We start from the raw sequence: 19,973 nt of genomic DNA, 5'->3' as shown, positions 1-19,973 counted from the left end.
CTAGCAGGCCTTTAGCCTTTCATCTACTACACAGGCCTCCGACAGACAGATTCTCGGATTTCGCTCCACAAAGGCTGCTTTGTTTACCAAGCAGATGGATGCAATTGAAGGGAAAAAGACACTCAAAGACTTCCCCCTACCATCAATTGATAACAGATCTTTATTCAACCTCTCAAACAACAAACCCAGCATGTGGCGTTCCTTTTACCTGTGAAATCTCTTTTCTCCTCTATCTTCATCCAACCGTCTGTCTGTTTCTCTTGGAGTTGCCATACTTGTGATCTCTCTGCGTTGGCCGGTGCCGTGGTTTGCGGGTGCGACTCAGCTCTGTTTATAACTAGCACGACATGCCCCCCAATCGTCCCCAGATGTTTCCAGAAGACCCAAACCTGCCCCGAGGTGAAGGTTTCTGACCAAAGGAGCAGTTCCTGGATCTTGGATCACAGCCCCAAATCCTGTTTTTTTTTCTTCCCATTGATGTCATATGGGATTGGATTTCTGAATGGAGGCTTTCTCTGAAACCTTCTCTGTTGTGTTGGTTCAATTTATCTGTGTTTGTATCGCCCGTAACATTGAGCAAGGAATGAGGGCTTTCTCTTGGGATGGTCAGCGAGTAGCGGTGTTGTGTTGATTCAACGCAGGGATGGACAACTTTGATGGGGGTTACAAAAAATCTGAAGTCATCATGAGTGGCCGCAGTTTGTCGCGGGTCTGCGTACCCACGTATATACACATTGTGATCAAAACATTTTAGTGGCGCCCCTCTTGACAGTAGAGAGACATGTTGTTTTTTTCTTCTTCATGCAATTCTACACTTTTGGCAATGGGCTGTAGAGAAAATGTTGCTGTTTTAAAGCAAGTTTGCTGCAATTCTGCACATTTTGCAATGGGGCGGAGACAAGATTTAGCAATTGTAAACTCATTTCATACAATTCTACAAATTTTGCCATAGGGTAGAGAGAAATCTTTGCCGTTTTTAATATGATATCTGAGCGAGACTGACATACAAAATCAATGGGGGACCCCCGGCCGGTAATTTGTGTAGATAGCTAGCCACTAAATAAACAATTAAAAAAATAGCAATACAAAATAACTGAGCTGACATGGGCTAAATGAGTGACTGTCAGTGACTGACATAAGAGAAAAACAGCTCATGCACAACCAAATGTCGAAATTGCACCTTGTGCACCTTGTGTATTCTACTATTCTTACTCTCAACATTAAGTTGAGACCCCGACTGAGTTCCCCTCCCCCAAAAATGAAATATAAATATTATATACGGTATATATACAAACAAACACACACACACACACACACACACACACACACACACACACACACACACACACACACACACACACACACACACACACACACACACACACACACACACACATACACACACACGCACGCACACATTTTTTTGGGGGGGGGGATTGCTAACAATAAGCAACGGAGAAAGATGGTATTGTGTTAGACTGCTGGAGATAGCAAGGGAGGTGCTGGACTCTAATGCAGGGAAATAGTGCTGGACTGCGAGAAGATATGGCAGGAGAAGATATACCTTCTACTTTGAGAAGACAGTCAGTCAGTGAGCACCTTGTCACGATAAGTCATGATAAGATCCATTGGCATTGGCTGGAGGTGGTTGGTGAAGACTGATGTCTGGGGAGAGGATTCATCATGGGGTTGATGCATCACTGGCTTGTCTGTCTGTAGGGGCCCTCTCATTTCCTCTACACAGTCTTCAAAGAGACAATGCGGCGGCACATACATTTAGATTATAGTCATTTAGCAGACGCTCTTATCCAGAGCAATTTACAGTTAGTGCATTCATCTTAAGATACAGTTGAAGTTGGAAGTTTACATACACTTAGGTTGGAGTCATTAAAACTCGTTTTTCAACCACTCCACAAATGTCTTGTTAACAAACTATAGTTTTGGCAAGTCGGTTAGGACATCTACTTGGTGCATGACACAAGTAATTTTTCCAAGAATTTTACACAGACAGATTATTCCACTTATAATTCACTGTATCACAATTCCAGTGGGTCAGAAGTTTACATACACTAAGTTGACTGTGCCTTTAAACAGCTTGGAAAATTCCAGAAAATTATGTCATGGCTTCAGAAGCTTCTGATAGGCCAATTGACATAATTTGAGTCAATTGGAGGTGTACCTGTGGATGTATTTCAAGGCCTACCTTCAAACTCAGTGCCTCTTTGCTTGACATCATGGGAAAATCAAAAGAAATCAGCCAAAACCTCAGAAAAAAAATTGGAGACCTCCACAAGTCTGGCTCATCCTTGGAAGCAATTTCCAAACACCTGAAGGTACCACGTTCATCTGTACAAACAATAGCACGCAAGTATAAACACCATGGGACCACGCAGCCGTCATACCGCTCAGGAAGGAGACGCGTTCTGTTTCCTAGAGATGAACGCACTTCGGTGCGAAAAGTGCAAATCAATCCCAGAACAACAGCAAATTACCTTGTGAAGATGCTGGAGGAAACTGGTACAAAAGTATCTATATCCACAGTAAAACAAGTCCTATATCGACATAACCTGAAAGGCTGCTCAGCAAGGAAGAAGCCACTGATTGAAAACCGCCATAAAAAAGCCAGACTACGGTTTGCAACTGCACATGGGGACAAAGATTGTACTTTTTGGATAAATGTCCTCTGGTCTGATGAAACAAAAATAGACCTGTTTGGCCGTAATGACCATTGTTTGGAGGAAAAGGGGAGAGGCTTTCAAGCCGAAGAACCCCATCCCAACCGTGAAGCACGGGGGTGGCAGCATCATGTTGTGGGGGGGCGGGGGGGTCAAGTGCAAGTGTTGGTTCAGGATTCATATTTATTTTACTGAGTAGAAGGCAAAGCAAATGTTTTGAGTTTGTTGAAGAGGAGGTGCATTTTCCTGAGAATTTCTCCATAATCAAATTTTGACTGATTTCAAATACTTTGTGTATTGTTTCGCTTCCTGAGTTAGTAATTATTTCCCTCTAAAACAGACATCAGGCAGATGTTCTGTGGTGATGACGTCCGGGATGTCTTCAGCCTTGAGTGCATCTTCAAGGGCTGTCCAAAAGGACCAAAGAACGGACATTTCCATTCAAAGTCATTCTCTACGGGTCTAGACTCTAGCTCTTATCGCCAAGCATGTGGGGCCAGATTAGAGCTCTGCGTTTGGGTCTCTAATTACCATGTCCAAGACAACACTATCAGTCCCCTGTCTCAGTCTGCTCCCAGAACACACTACTGTATGTATAGCCAGAAAGAATTATGAGCATAGCTTAATATTGTCTGTTCACTTCTCTCCACGCATTGATTGAAATATGCGTATAGCATTGTAACTGCTGTAGGTAGCTGGGAGACGCTTCCAGGCTTTTTCACTTGTCCAATGTCTGGTTCCAAAACAAATATGAAGTGAGCATAACATGGAGCTACTCTCCAACTATGTATCAGATAAATCATGTCACACATTAAAAGATTGGGATCACTGAGAGAAGAAAACTAGAAGTGCTCCATAGTAAATGTAGCACTGAAACAACTGGGAGCCGGACTGGTTGTCATAGCTGACATGGTTCAGCATATTTCGGTGTGTGGGGGGGTGGGGGGGGTGGAACTGTTCTAGGGATGTGCTGTCCTCTTTCCGGGAACTGAAATGAATAATCAATTTTTTTTTCTAGTTGTGAGACAGCGAGGAGCCACCCTTCTCATGGCATTTGACCCTGCTCTGTCCCTAAAAAGACAGTCAAAACACAAAACTTCCTGTTCAAGACAGAATTGAAAGTCTCATCTTAGTCCGAGTACGTATTTCAGCCAAAATTAGCCACGTCAGATTCAGAGGACATGAGGATTTTGGGATCCTCTGCAAAAGTCTGACATACGTATTTCACAACAGAACGTGTTTCTTCACAGGCTTGATGAGTAATTTCCCATCATTCCTTATTGACTCAACCTCAGCCATTCTGATCTTAATCCAATCTTAATTGGATAACGGTCCGATTGCATATCGTAATGAAATAAATTGAACTCATATGCTTACATGAATTACTCGATCACAATTGTGATAATACTTCCATCATTGAGTTATCCTGCATTCCCTTTTCCAAGTCTATCTGTTTTCACAGTAATCCCTCTCTCCAATAAACCAACAAATTCAGTCAAAGTAGAAAAAGTCACTACAGTTTGTCACTGATTGTCACAATAAAATTGGCCTCTAACTTCCTTCCCATTTCTCTCTCTCTTTTCCCTTTTTGTCATTTGGAGCAAGTGCCCCAGATAAGAAATTGCTTACATCCCACTCAGTGTGGGACTGGGTGGATTGCTTCCCACAGGGTATGTACCAATGTGCAGAGAGCACACTTCGACAGATGCCATCAGAGAACAAGCATATGAATTACCAGGCAGCCTGCCATCTAGCGAGTTCACACAGAATGCCATTAATACCTGATGAACAGTCAGACAACAACACAACAACAACATGAAAGCCGTGGCAACTGGGACCCAGGTAAAGGTTCCATCATTTATATATTAATGGTTTTATTAACAAAGACTTCCAACTAGCAGCTAGCGAAACGCCTCAAAAGTTACAATGATGGAGGCGTCGAAGCTTGATGCCAGGCTGGAGCAACCAGGGGACCCGTCAGCGAATCACGTCCCGATGAATAAAAGATAACAGCACTGTTGACCAATAACTAATTCAGAAGCCATGAGATATTTATGGATACAATTAAAGAAAACACAATCCTTTTAAATTTAAATTGTGGTAGATATTAGCATTACCCAATGAAGTCACAATTCACATTAAGTAGGTAAAGTACCTTTACAAGTGTACTATAATTGGATGAGATCAGTGAATCTGTTATTGGGGCTTAATTAAAAAGCATAAAGGAAAGGCTTTGTTAAGTCTCTAAATGTTCATTACTAAAAAAGGGCACACGATGTTATGATCTACGTGATATTTCTCATTATTATTATACAATTAATAGTCAACCGATGATTAAATGCATAAAATATCTGAAACAATTAATACTAAGTGATGTATTCACACTATATATAAAAAGTATATTTTCTCTCATATTCCATCTCTTCCTGGTACAGGGCATGACATGGCACGCAAAACATAATTACTTGATTATCATAAAGATTTCCACTTTTACAAGGTAATATTTTCCACAGGAGACTCTGATAACGTCAGACACACTGTTTTCATTAAACTGACGATGTGATCCAAAGTGTTGTTTAATGAGATGATTGCTACAGCCTGACCTTAATGGAAAGAAGCCTACCCTTAGGCCAGGAGAATGTACCAGCGAAGGGCGGGGGGGGGGGGGGGTATTGGAGTGCTGCTGATACAAAAAACACTACTTTGCCCTCTCGGAGGATGTTCAATCAACTTTTAGGAATGGCCCTTGACTTCGACAAGGCCTGGGGGCCCACAAGTAATCAAGCGGTGTGTGTGTGTGTGTGTGTGTGTGTGTGTGTGTGTGTGTGTGTGTGTGTGTGTGTGTGTGTGTGTGTGTGTGTGTGTGTGTGTGTGTGTGAGTTTGTGTGTGTGTTTGTGTACCTTATCTGTTTGCACATTATCTTATCTTCCTCGTGATATGGAACTCCATTTTCCAGGTTCTTTATTTAGCTAAACAGTGTCTGTGTCAGCTCGTTGGGAGAGAGAAGGGCCGACCCTGGCCTGCTTGGATAGCCTCTCTTCCTGCTTTTAGACAATGTATTGATGAAGGGCCCATTTGCTAAGTGTATAGTTATGGAACGAGTAATGGACACCGATGGAGAGGCACTCACATTCCTCATCATTATTGACATGCCTCACTCTTCTTTGTTACCTAGCACAACTCACAACATCTATCTGTCTGGACATGATGTACTTTGTGCCGTACATGTCTATGGGACAATATATCAAACATTCCTTTGTTTAGTTTCAAACTAGTTTATTTACTGTTTGGTGAATATGACAGCTGACAAACCTAATTAAGTGGAATAATCATGCATATGAACCTATTTAAGGCAAGCTAAAAGAGATTTATACACTTGCAGCTAGTGTGGCACGTACAGATGTGGTGACTTAACTAGCCTCTGCTTTGGCCACCCACAGAGATGTGATTGTAAACAGTAATGCTTCAAAGAAAGTTAGGTTCCGCTCTCTTTACTACCCTTCCCTTTCCATCTCAACATGTTCAAATCAACACGACTGGGACATGCACATTTAGTTCCGACTGCCCTCCTCACATTTCCTTACCATGTTGATCTCGGTTTCCTTTAGTGGGAAGAAACAGTTGAGCCGTATACAGGGCTAGAATCTGATCTGGGATCTGAGGAAAGGAGAGAGAGGAGCATACTGACTGGGGACTGTGTGGTTCCCAGAGACCCGGTGCGTGAGTGTGGGAGTGTGTGTGTGTTTGTGTATATCGGAGTGCGTTGTGCCCCTGAGATGATTTTCAGCAGGCGGTGCAGAGATGAGAGAGAGACGAGAGGAGGAGTGAGAGAAGGAAAGAAGGAGAGAGAGAGAGGAGAGAGGAGAGAGAGAGAGAGAGAAAGAGAGAGAGATAGAGAGAGAGAGCGAGAGAGAGAGAGAGAGAGGGGGAGAGATAGAGAGAGAGAGCGAGAGAGGAGAAAGGGGAGAGAGAGAGAGAGAGGAGAAAGGAGAGAGAGAAAGATAGAGAGACAGAGGAGAAAGAGGGAGAGCGAAAAAGATAGAGAGAAAGAGTGAGAGAGAAAGAGGGGCTGCTGTTGCTGTTTCCTATGGGGGCCTGTTACCGAGGGGAGGTGGAGATTTACACTCCCTCTCAGTCAAAGTGCTCCCTCCACTCCTGCTGCACTCTGAGACACACACACACAGAGACACACACACACACACACACACACACGCTCCCAACTCTCCACAGGAAAACCCAGAGCCTAATGCGCAGCACCTCACAGGCAGCACACTGCCACGTACGTTGGGCAAACCAAACCAAGTGGGACACTAACTCCGACTCTGCGACTTTGATAGTTGGTTAATTACTCATGTGATGTGATTCAGATGTCTAGGGGCTTCAGCAGAAAGTTCGCCTGACGGTTCCAACAGGGGAGGCAGGAGCAGACATTTTAGGAGAGCAGAGCGGTAGGTGAAAACCAAAGCTATTTATTATTTATCAATATATCAGTTTACGTGCCGTCACACAGGGTCCCAGTAGTGTGGTGCCTGATGCTAAACGGTGATGCTACATGAAGTGCTGGATGCTAAATAGGTTTCTGTGTACTAACTAGGTGACATCTGGGACTTTGAACAGGATGAAACACTCTTCATGGCTAGCTGGAGAGCCACTGTGTTCTGTTGTGATGAAAAAGTATTCAAATGTAGATCTCAGTTTTCTTTACCTCCTTGGTCTGAATTCAGTGAGTCTAAATTGTACATTCATAGAAAGGGTTTTTAACTACTTTGTAAAGTTTTACCTGAAATACACTATGATATTACTTTGAATATAACCTGGTAATTATATAAATGTAAGTATTTGATTTACATTTTGATAGTAGGGTTAATTTCCAACTGGTTAAAAAATATATTTTAACATTTTGAGAGAACTTAAGATTTGTTCATGTAACATCTTCACTTAACTCTCAAACAATACAAAAGCTATATTGTGTAATATAACACTGACTAGACATGGGGCTGATCTGATTCTTTCATGTTAAAATGTCTCATTGTTTTCTAACCGCTAGTCTGAGTCTTTAAATTAAAACCAGAAGGGAGAATGCAGGGCAGAGGAAACCACACTGAAGAAGCCACATAAGGGGCACATTGTCAAAACAATATAAAGCCCTGCCTGGCTCTCTCTCTGTGTGTGTGTGTGTGTGTGTGTGTGTGTGTGTGTGTGTGGTGTGTGTGGTGTGTGTGTGTGTGTGTGTGTGTGTGTGTGTGTGTGTGTGTGTGTGTGTGTGTGTGTGTGTGTGTGTGTGTGTGTGTGTGTGTGTGTGTGTGTGTGGTGTGTGTGTGTGTGTGTGTGTGTGTGTGTGGCATGTGTGTGTGTGTGTGTGTGTGTTGTGTGTGAGAGCTTGTGTGAGTGTGTGTAATATGTGCTTGTAGCCCACACACTCCTATTAGCACAAAGGCTGTGCTGATTATTACTTCCAGAAATGACAGAGAGGAGACTCTTCATAAGCTCACCCATCATATTGTTTGACTGTAACCAGTCGTGGCATCTTCCCATCTGTGCCCCCTTGGTAAAACCTGTTTGAAGTCTGAAGGAGGTTGTTTTACTTCCTCTAGCAGTTGGAGAGGATGGGAGAGGACCCACTGTGATGTGTAACTTTTGACTGACACATTATGGTTTTGGCTCCATTTCTGAGGAGATGTTCCTGGATTGACATTTCAGTTGTGGCGGGGGAAATTAAAAGATTCGGACAAAAGTTTGCAGTGGTTACACAGTCAATTCAATTGAGGAAGTTTTGTTTTGTTGCTTGCAAAGTTTGCTGGCTGAAATAACCCATATACTTTTTTCCCTGTCTCCCTTCATCTCTCTCTTTCTGTGTCTCTCTCTCTCTCACTCTCTCTCACTCTCCCCCCTTTCTCTAACTTGCTCCCCCCTCTCTCTCTAACTTGCTCCCCCCCCTCTCTATCTCTCTCCCCTCCCTTGTCTCTCTCGCTCACCAGCTCTCACCACCAGCAGTATATGGGGAACCCCTACACTATCTGTCCATCTCCTGAGACAAAGCGTGGAATGTGTTCTATAATGGGCGCCCCAATCGTACATGTGTTGGTGCTAATGGCCGTCATGGCCGCCCTGCCTGGCCCTGGAATGTGTCAGATAAACAGCACCACAGACGAGGGAGAGAAGAACTCCCTACCAGATCAGGGCCTGGTCCTCCACAACACCCACATCACCCTCCAACCCCTGGGCTTCCACAGCACCAGTAGCCCCTTCCTGGAGCATGGGAGTCCCATCTCCACCAGGGGCCACCAGGGGCCGCAATGGCCCAGGGTCGGAGCTGGATCTGGGGCCACAAACATCACCAGGATAAGGGCCCCTCCACCATGCACCATCGCCACTTCCATTCAAGGCTATTTCAAATACATCAACACAGTGATTTCTATCATAGTGTTTGTGGTGGGCATAGTGGGCAATGCCACCCTGTTGAGAATTATCTACCAGAATAAGTGCATGAGGAACGGGCCCAATGCCCTCATTGCCAGCCTGGCGCTGGGAGACCTCATCTACATCACCATAGATATACCCATCAACGTCTACAAGGTAAGAGACACATATCCATCCTGTACACTGGACATCACAGTGAATTGTGCATGGATATATTGAAGCATAATTGCATCTCAGAGAAAACGAGAGATTATTTCACTTGCTTTGGCAATGTAAACATATGTTTCCCATGCCAATAAAGCCGCTTGAATTGAATTGAGGGAGAGTAGGAGAGAGAGAGAGAGAGCGAGAGAGAGTGGGTGAGAGAGGGAGAGCGAGAGAGTGCGCGCAAGAGAGAGAGAGAGAGAGAGCGAGAGAGAGTGAGAGAGAGAGAGAGAGTGAGAGAGAGAGAGAGAGAGAGAGAGAGAGAGAGAGAGAGAGAGAGAGAGAGAGAGAGAGAGAGAGAGAGACATTATTTGCCAGCCTAAGGGATGTGGTCGCAACACGGGCCAGATGGTAGACCAACAACAGACTGAAAAAGGCCAACCTATTAGAATCCTCTAAGAGAGTAGCGGAGAAAAGAAAGGGGAGAACAAATAAATAAAGTATTCATTAGAAGGCTCCCCAAAGATCATGTTGCTCTCCAAAGTTGATTTCAGTCAGTAGTAGTACTACTTTATCTTCATTGGGTGGCTCTTTGTGATGACGGAAGCAGGGAGAGGCCCAGACTTAAATAAACAATGTAATCAGACCAATCAGACTGCGGTCACACATATCAGTGGCCCTGCTCTGACCCGTGGTTTGTCACAGGACCAGCTCTCCTCTCCAGCCCTCTTATCTGCGATCACACTTGAACCTAGCTACACTCAGAATAAATGGGTCTGGTTAAATGATGAATCACGTGTCCAGTGTGAGTCATTTAAACCCATTAGACTGTAGTCCATTTACCCCCATGTGGGCTCACTTTAACATTACCTAGATAGATCTCACAGATGATTTACTACGTTATCTTACCTGCTGTGGTATTATTGCTTGAGAGTAATGAGCATATTTTTCATTGGGTCCACATACATTGGTTGAACAGGTCAAGGTTCTTAATAGGATGTAGTACAGTACGTTGGGAATGCTCAGTTCATTGTCAAGAGAAATGGTGAAGCCACCTGTTTAGTATTACCGGTATATAGTTTCATCACACTGTGTCAGCACATATGGAAGTGCTCGGGTCCCGGGACAGATGATTCTCTACATGTACAAAGGGGGAAAAGTCTTTCCTGTATTAGGCGCTTCAGTTACACACATGAAGGATAAATCACAATGTCCCTTCGTACTGGTGAGGAAAAGTAGTGCCGTAGGTACAACTCTGGATTCAGGCCAAACACTCCCTGTGAATATGTCTGCACTACAGGGCCATGTGCTTTCGGGAGGCCCAGCTCACTTCCTACGGGGTTTGTTTGACGCAGTTTCCAAATTGAATCATATACACACTGCACACACACACACACACACAATACTACACACACACACACGGACACAGGCTACACACACACCCACACTGACGTAGCCCCCTTTTTCCTTCCAACTCCCATGTTCCCGAGACTTTTTGATTAGATGGAACCGCCTAGCGCTCCAAGTGAACAATAGGGGGACAAGGATGCACCCGTGAAGTGGTTCCTTCGACCCGGCACCTCAACGACTCTGGGTTAATCCCCTCTTTCTCTCTTTGTTCGGCCCATGTTGATTCCTGTTCAACGACAGCTGCCAAGACTACTTCATAATGACAAAGGGTGGTTTTAGCAGTCTGTTCTACAGGGAGAGCTGTGAGTTGTTTTCTTAAAGGAGCTCTTTTTGTAAGAGGCTATGGGAAGTGGTGCTTATAGATGCCTGGAAGTCCAATTAAAGAAAAGATGTCACTTTCAAAGATAGTTCCAGGGTTGGCTTGCTAGGGTTTTATTGTAGGACCTGACTCAATGATGTACTGTATCAAGATGATGAGGCGCATATGGGCCTGCTGTTGGACTGTACTCAGATTCGGAATGAAGTCAGGACGTACCATGAAATCCCTCTGATGTGACTAACCTGCCTGTTGTGAAGGGCCTGCTACAGCACAGTGGTTAAAGATAGTCCGGACCCTAAGGACAATGGGAATTGAGCTAAGAGGAGATAAACATGAGATTCCCTAACCTCAATCCCCTATAATGTATCCCTTACTAGTTAGTAAAGAAAGCGATATAAGGGCTAGTCCATTATTTTTATTATTGTTATTATTATTGTTGTTGTTATTATTATTGTTATTATTATTTTATTATTATTACTCTTCACAGCAGGTATTGTTCTTTCACAATTCTATTTATTTTTGACATGCTTTTTCTGTCTTCTCAGTTACCATACTGGCTAATAATGACCATTATGGATTTCTGGTATCTTATGAAAGGGTTTGTAACACAGGGAAGTGCCAACTGGCTCAATGCCATCTAAGGTGTGTGGTTATTTCCTGACGATGCAAAGCCTGTTGTGAGTTGAAGCGTACATACTGTCGTCTACGATGTGCTGACGGTCTCTCTCTCTCTCTCTCTCTCTCTCTCTCTCTCTCTCTCTCTCTCTCTCTCTCTCTGTGTCCCTGCAGCTCCTTGCCACCAGGTTCCCCTTCGATGACAATTCCTTTGGGCTGTGTCTGTGTAAGCTGGTGCCATTCCTACAGAAGGCCTCTGTGGGCATCACCGTCCTCAACCTCTGTGCCCTAAGCGTCGACAGGTCAGTCACCTGTACCACTGCTGAATTCCAAATCAACCAATGGTAGCTGATCTAACAGGATCAAAGCAAAAAGCCTAAGAAATATTTGCATTTGCATATCAATGTTTATGGAATTAATAAACAATATAAGCAATAAGCAATGTGGTGTTTCTTTCCATCTGCTTCATGATAGCCTATTGCCTACACCTATCGAATTCTTTCAGATCTACGAGAGTGTCTTGGGAGTAAGGGATAAGGCTTCTGAAGCATTATACACATTACTCATTTACTATCAAATGCATTGTCTGGCAGGCATACACTTACCAAGGTTAACATATGAGCTGTAGCTGAATCTGACCTAGTACTCAGACACTAAGTGGGTCTTTATGCAATTTATTTCATAGAGACATATTCTGCTCCCTGGAATAGGACTCTATTATCTTGTAAAAACATGTGTTTTAATTGGTTCCAGACTCATGGAATGTTTGCACCGTAGAATTCTGTTCTGTTCTGAACCTTCAGTTCTGTGAATCTTTATATGTAGGTTACGGTAAACTCCAAATGAAAATCAGTCTAATGATACTTTTTTTCTGTGAAATGTAGTCTACTTTACAATATGTATGTATCAAAGAAAAAAACTCCTCTCTAAACTTTTTTCCTATGAAAAAAAGTCACCCTCAGACCCTCAACCTTTGCCAGTAACTCACCAACACCATGATAAAACACATTGCCGCGGTTTGAATTCAAACCAAACGTGTTTGTTGAACAGTAAAGCCTTTATGAGATAGCCCACTCTATGTATGGGAGTGGCTGAGACAAATTGGCCAGGAAAGATGAATGACTTCCCTAATTTGATTTAAAGGAAACCACAGGATGAGAGTTAGTTTAACTTCTTAGTGGAGGTGGTAAAGGCAGTTTATTCCGGAAGTTTGTAATGTCAGTAATAATGGAGCTCTCCCATTAGCAACATAGTTACTCTCCCTCCTAGTTTTCTATTGGCTGCATCTGTTGAGGACTAGGCCAGCTGGGGCCATATCCACAAAACCTCTCAGAGTAGGAGTGCTGATCTAGGATCTGCCCATACAATCTTTTTCATCTGATCCATAAGTCAAATCTGATGCTAGATCAGCACTCCCACTCTGAGACGCTTTGTGGTCTTAGTTGTTTCTCTCCCTGAGGAGGGATAGCTTTGCCATCAACGAGCAGAAGTAGTCTTATTCTCAAATCTAAAAATGTTTATTCTCACATTTTTAACTCTGATTGTTTTGTGTCTGTTGCTACACTACTAGACTTGTATTCCCGTCTCACTCCCTTCAGTTCTTGTAACACTTAACACTGTCGCTCCTGTTAATCAGCAGAGTGAAAGTGAGAGGCTGACGTCCGGCTTCATTGGCCTGTGAGTTAGCAGACATAAGAGATAAGAGCATAAGGAGGCCTGTTCTGGGTCTAAAGGGATGGAAGCCAGTTGAACATACCAGCTATGCTGAATGACTCCCATCATAGAGAGAGAGAGAGAGAGACGTTAGTGATAGAGGCGAGTTCAATAGCAGATGGTCTCCAGTTGCTCCCAGAAAACGTGCAGCATATCTCGCCTGGTTTGCACGCGTTGTGTCTCGTCCTCTCTGTTTGAGAGAGAGAGAGAATGTGGATGCATTACCAGCTGGGTAAAATATAAATGACACTATGTTGTTTGCCAAGGGTATTGAAGTGCGTCATGAAAAATATATTGTTCAGGCCATAAAATGTTGATGCAGCGTTTACTAAAACAAGCGGTGCCTCTTAATGAAACAAACACGCAAACATGATTTGGAGCGCAGGAAACAAGCGTCAACAAACAGACTATAGCTCCTGCCAACGCTTGTTTGGAGGCTTCACAAAAGAATGAATATTAGATTGTGAGGATAAACAATTGATTATTATCTGTTGTTCATTAAATCTTAACTTGGATCATTTTTCTCACTATGCGGTACAGTGTGTGTCTGGTCTACTGCCATGCAGTCAGTTCATAGAGCATATACTACAATGCACAGCTGAGTTGACCCAACATAATGGTACTGTGGTAAGATGAACAAGTAGGCCAGTAGTTTTCTCACCATATCTCTGTGGTTCTCACAATCATGTTCCCATGCAGGGTTAAACGTTTGAAGTAAGTCTATTATTCAAGTACTGGAAGTGTCTCTAAAATAGGTTCACTTTTCACAGTCACTTGAACCTCCTAGCGGGCAAAGCTGGTTGAAATGACTTCATTACAACCATTAAAAGCTGGTTGAAATGACTTCATTACAACCATTAAAAGCTGGTTGAAATGACTTCATTACAACCATTAAAAGTTGGTTGAAATGACTTCATTACAACCATTAAAAGCTGGTTGAAATGACTTCATTACAACCATTAAAAGCTGGTTGAAATGACTTCATTACAACCATTAAAAGCTGGTTGAAATGACTTCATTACAACTAGTTTCGCCGCTGGGCTGTTTATTAGTTCCAACTCCCAACTCATCAGTTGTTGCTGAAAAGTCCACAGCCCTGGCCCTGCTCTAACCCCTACCTTACCCCACCATGTTCACCCTTTCATTCTTTGTGTCCCTCCATGCCCCAGGTACCGTGCAGTGGCGTCATGGAGCAGGGTCCAGGGAGTAGGGATTCCTCTTCGGACGGCCATGGAGATCGTGTCCATCTGGGTGCTGTCCATGGTCCTGGCTGTCCCAGAGGCCATCGGTTTCGACATGGTTGAATTCAACTACAGGAACGAGACCATACGGACATGTATGCTCAACCCCAAGACTGAGTTCATGATGGTACGACCCATTTTCTTGTTGACGCTTCTGCACTTCAAATAATCCTACTACCTGTATACAAACAAATCTGGCCCACAACGTGTCTGAGTAAGAGTGCTGATCTAGGATCAGGTCCCCCCTCGTATTCATAATGATTTAAAAGACAAAAGTGATTCACGTAGGGTTACAGTACAGTACATGTGTGTTAAGTAAGTAAATCTGAGAGTCCATGATTTCATGTGGTGGTGTATCCTTGCACTGACCTATCAAAAACAATTCCATCTGTCCAAATACTTGGCATGAAAAGTAATTGTTATAAATACATTGGTGGATTTATCGTACTGACATTCATTTCTCTGACATTCTTGGTGGAACCACGGAAAGAACTAGAAGTATGGTGAAAGGAAGCATACAGGGGCCAGACCTGGGTTCAAATATCACTTCAAATACTTTAGCTGTGCCTGACTGAGCTTGTCTGGCTTAAAGGACGAATAGAATCGTCCCAAAACATCTGGCACTCCAGGTAGGCTAGAGCAAACACAAAGTATTTGAAAGATTTCAAATAGTACTTGAACCCAAATAGCATTTGAACTCTGACAGAGGTCTCCATACGTTTTTTCCCTCAGAGAGAAAATCTCTGAGGTGATCACTTTCTTTGTTCACAAGCCTGGAGAACATAATTGATCGCAGGCCACAACAGCAATTACAGCTCAACTGATGTATGGTTCCTTCAAGCTGAGCCATGTGTGTGTCTAGTTCACATCATGCAACACAAAAGATACTAAATCCCATATCATGACCAAACCATGCTGAGGTTTAGGTCGTTTCATTTAAATCCTCCTGGAGTGAGGAATTTAGTAATGTCGTATAAAGGTTATAGATTATTTATTCTGTGGCCAAAAAATTCCTCAAATGGCATCTGCTCCTCCTTAAAACTTGTACGATAATATGTGGATTTAGTAGATTAGAATATGTCACTGCCATCACATAGACGTATTGGTTAAGTCAACTTGCTTTGTTACCAAATCTAGCAGGTGAAACTGGTTGAAATGACCTCATTATGATATCAATACAACCAGTTTTCCACGTTTGCCTGCTAGACAGTCTTCTGGAGTATTGGCATGTTAAGAATTGTGGTTCTCCTGCATAGAACCTGTGTACTAACGTTATCCTGTTGTGGTTCTCCTGCAGTACTATAAGGACATCAAGGACTGGTGGTTGTTTGGGTTCTACTTCTGCGTTCCTCTGATGTGTACGGCCGTGTTCTACACTCTGATGACCTGTGAGATGCTCAACCACAGGAACGGCAGCCTCCGCATCGTCCTCAGTGAACACCTCAAACAGGTACACACACACACACAAGGTACTGAGGCCAGACTGCCTGATGTTTAGTGTCTCTTAAGGAGAAGCCCATTCCCTCTCTCAGGCCTCTCAAGCTGACGTTGCATAACCCACCCTGACTGCCTTCTACATTCATAGTACTACTACTTAGTATCAGATCTCTCTTCTCTTCGGTTGTTACGTCCTGTAACCAGAGCCTCTAGCGTTTTGGAGGCCCTAAGCCAGGTTGGGCTGCGTATAGGCAGAGGCACCTCTACCGTAACAGTACACTACTGCAGAATGACTCATGTTTAGTCTCTTTAAAGGTTTGTCCTTTTCCTCTCTCAGGCCTATCCGGTTTACATTACATAACCCTACATCTCCCTAACAACCTAGCGTCTCCCTAACAACCTAGCGTCTCCCGAACATAACATTTTGTCTGTTTAAATCCTCAGAGTTGTTACCATACAGTACTCAGGATGACTCAGCGTTTTTTTAGATATGTTTTCCACTCTCAGTATCTTGTCTTCATCATCCTTCATCGTCATCGTCCAACCTTTTCCTAATCTGTTGTTTATTGTTATCCCCAGAGACGGGAAGTGGCCAAAGCAGTGTTCTGCCTGGTCCTGATCTTCGCTCTGTGCTGGTTCCCCCTGCACCTCAGCAGGATCCTCAAGAAGATGGTCTACAACCCCAGAGACATCGGACGCTGTGACCTGCTCAAGTGAGTGCAGCCATGTTTGTTTGCTGTTGTCATCTTATTATTAGAAATGACTGATTCAGTACGGTGTGTTGGAAAATGGAAAGGTGGAAATACGTGGGGAATCACTCGACTGGATCTAGAACCACAACAGACTAAACACAGACGGACATGATTTGAGTTGCTGTAATTTAACGATTCGAAATGTTTGAAAGGAGATGAAACTCAAATGGAAGTTCGGCCAAAAAACATGGGTGTCGTTTCTTTCAGCTTCCTGTTGGTCTTGGATTACCTGAGTATCAACCTAGCCACAGTAAACTCCTGTATAAACCCCATCATCCTCTACTTTGTCAGCAAGAAGTTCAAAAACTGTTTCAAGGTACAGTAGATCCCTAAACATACACACACACCCAACTCTCCTTTTCTCTCTTGCTCTATATCTCTCTCAATCCTTTTCACTCTCTCTTGCTTTCTTTTTATTTCGCTCTCTCTTTCCCCCCATATAATCAGTGTCTCCACTAACCCCCCCCAGCCCTCCCCAAACCCTTTGTCTTGTCTCGCCAGTAAAACAAACAGAGAACCTCTCCCTCTCCCCACGACCGAGGGGCCGTGGCTCTGTGCTGGTGATGACATTATTTAAAGAAAATGTAAAGCAAAGCAGTGATTTATCAACTCATTTACTGGGTGAGGTCACATAACTGTACACATCTGTTAGAGACCTGAGCTGAAGATAAGCCATGCTCTAGCTCTAGCTGTCCTCAGAGAGCGAGAGAGACTGAGACTAACTCATAACAGCAATTCCCAGACCCTGAACGTGCCTCTTCCTCTTCTGCAGAAGTGGGGCTAAGAGTTTGGGAAGGATAGAAAGTGTTCTACTTCTCACGCTGTGAGCAGATGTAGTTTTATGTAGTATACTGTTCAAAGAAGCATTCCCAGCCCTCATTACACAAGCCCTCATTATTGTAAGCTGTAGAAAAGTGCCTACTTGGACCTCGTCTATCGTAGCAGCAATAGAATAAACACTATCAACACAGAATGACCACAGCACCATGAACAGTGCCTCTAATCTTGTAAACTTGCACCCTTGTTCAAGTGTCTAACCTTGTCCCCTTCCAGTCCTGCCTGTGTTGTTGGTGCCACTCGGATGCCACAGTGACCAGCACGGGACAAAACGGGAACGGGACCAGTATCCAGTGCAAGAGCCCAGAGCCCGCCAACCTTCACACGGACCGCAGCCTACGCAAAGACAGTGACTGACCACCACAGGAGGTGACGCCCCCTATGGACGAGGAGGTCTCACTACAACTACAGCCAGTCTGCACTAAACACAATGGACTCTCAACTCAATAGGACCCCCATGCTAAACCGCTATGGCGTGACAAACAGAGAGAGAGTCACACGTTTCAAACACCATCACACGTTTCTTTTACAGAACACTGCTGGGCAGCTCTGGAGCCTGACGTAGAACGACGGGGAAATTAGTGGAGTTTATATATAGACACAAACATACAATGGGCATGATGGACGCTGCAGTATTTCCAGTGTCTCTATGGACTATACCGTTCCCTTTGCCAGGGGGAGACGAGGAGGGAGCGATGCTTTACAGTACCGTGAGAGAGGAGGAAGAGGGATGGAGGGAGGGGAGGGGACGGGAGGGGGAAGGTAGCTAACAGGATGCAGCTGAACTCAGGCTATAAATGACCGGCCAGTCAGTAACGGAGCGAGTAGCGTGTTGTTCTGTTCACAAAATGGTCAGCACTGCTGGGATGAACCAGGAAGCAGCGGAAACCCCGGGAAGGAAGGCCAGAGCGCTCCCTGTTAGAGGGGACGAGAGGAGAAGGAGAGAATGGTCCCCCATGAGTCCTAATGAATTGCTACTCAGTGATGGTGGAGAGAAGGGGAGCTCTCACTATTGAGTTGACTGTCCTTTTTTAGTGTCGCTATAGCTTCTTCCATCATAGGCACTATACGCTGGTCGTTGTATACACAGTAGTACACTTTCATAGAGTAAGCTAATGTCCTGTGTTCGGTATGGTGAATTTGTTTTAATATAGATGAAAGTGATTTTGCCATCTAAACGTGTGTGTTCCAGTACTGTTTAATATTCTGTTTTATAAAACGTACCAGGAAGTGTTAATTCACTGTGTTTAGGTTTCATGTGCTGGGAAGAAGGAAAAACGGATTTTAACGAAAAGGTGCCTTGTGTCACCTTGAATTCCCCCGTCTAGCCTTATACAGTATACAGACTCTGTACAACGTCCATTGGAATATCACATAGGGTGTAGAGTTACTCCAGTGTAGAGTAACCACCAGTGTGCATCCCAAATGGACCCCTATTCCCTACATAGTCCTATGCGCCCTGGTCAAAAGCTGTGCACTATAGGAGGGAAGGGGGTGCCATTTGGGAAGCAGACCCAGTCTCTTGACTTGTTATCCAAAGACTTACTGAAGTCCCAAGCTAGTTTAAAGAACATGTCCAGATGCAACAAGCACCACAGGACCATAAAGAACAACGTTATGATTATGTCTCAGTTCAAGGCTCGTTGAAAAGGGGGTCTCTATGTTCTCACCCCAAAAATAAAGGGATAAAAACGGTATCCCTACTTCACTGTGAATTTTACAAGACACAGAAAATGTTGCTATTTACAGCTAAGCTGTTTGTGAAACATGCTCGTATATATCAAGTTTTTATATGGTGTTATATTTTGCTATGTTCTTTATCATGTATACAGAATGTGGTTATTATTTGTCCTTTGCCTGAGGCAGGATTTTTTATTCATTTTTTTTTGTGTGATGATAAATATACCAGTTGGTGTTTAAATCATATCAGCTACCTAGGTGACTATACTGCTTTATACATTTGATATGTGAATACATGTATTATGAATACAATTAATGCGCTGTGCGTGTGTGTGTGTGTGTGTGTGTGTGTGTGTGTGTGTGTGTGTGTGTGTGTGTGTGTGTGTGTGTGTGTGTGTGTGTGTGTGTGTGTGTGTGTGTGTGTGTGTGTGTGTGTGTGTGTGTGTGTGTGTGTGTGTGTGTGTGTGTGTGTGTGTGTGTGTGTGTGATTCTTTGCACTTTTTTCCGTTTGAGTGTTTGTGGAACTATCTACAGCATATCAGACAGTGTCAAAGATAAAGGCTTTTCAGTTTAACCACTCATATCAAAACATGGTATTTTACCACTATAATGTTCATTCAGAGGCATCATACCCCTCTATAGAAAATTGTATTATTGTTTGACACATTTGTTTCTCATGTTTCATACAGAAATGCTGCTGCTTATCCTAATAAAAATCATTTAAGTGTA

At 43.6% G+C, this 19,973-nt stretch overlaps 1 protein-coding gene across 1 annotated transcript; it reads left to right on the top strand.

Annotated features, from left to right (window-relative positions):
• Positions 1-6,720: 6,720 nt before the first annotated feature.
• On the top strand, positions 6,721-19,973 carry LOC129841099 (endothelin receptor type B-like). The gene is made up of 8 exons (XM_055909198.1): positions 6,721-7,124; positions 8,655-9,252; positions 11,759-11,886; positions 14,467-14,665; positions 15,836-15,988; positions 16,555-16,688; positions 16,935-17,043; positions 17,781-19,973. The coding sequence occupies exons 2-8, from the start codon at positions 8,674-8,676 to the stop codon at positions 17,919-17,921; spliced, it is 1,443 nt and encodes a 480-aa protein (XP_055765173.1). The 5' UTR covers positions 6,721-7,124; positions 8,655-8,673; the 3' UTR covers positions 17,922-19,973.

The sequence above is a fragment of the Salvelinus fontinalis genome, chromosome 42 (genome assembly GCF_029448725.1).
Source record: "Salvelinus fontinalis isolate EN_2023a chromosome 42, ASM2944872v1, whole genome shotgun sequence".
NCBI lineage: Eukaryota > Metazoa > Chordata > Actinopteri > Salmoniformes > Salmonidae > Salvelinus > Salvelinus fontinalis.
Note: the sequence above shows the minus strand (reverse complement) of the source record. Positions and strands in the feature narration are given on the sequence as shown.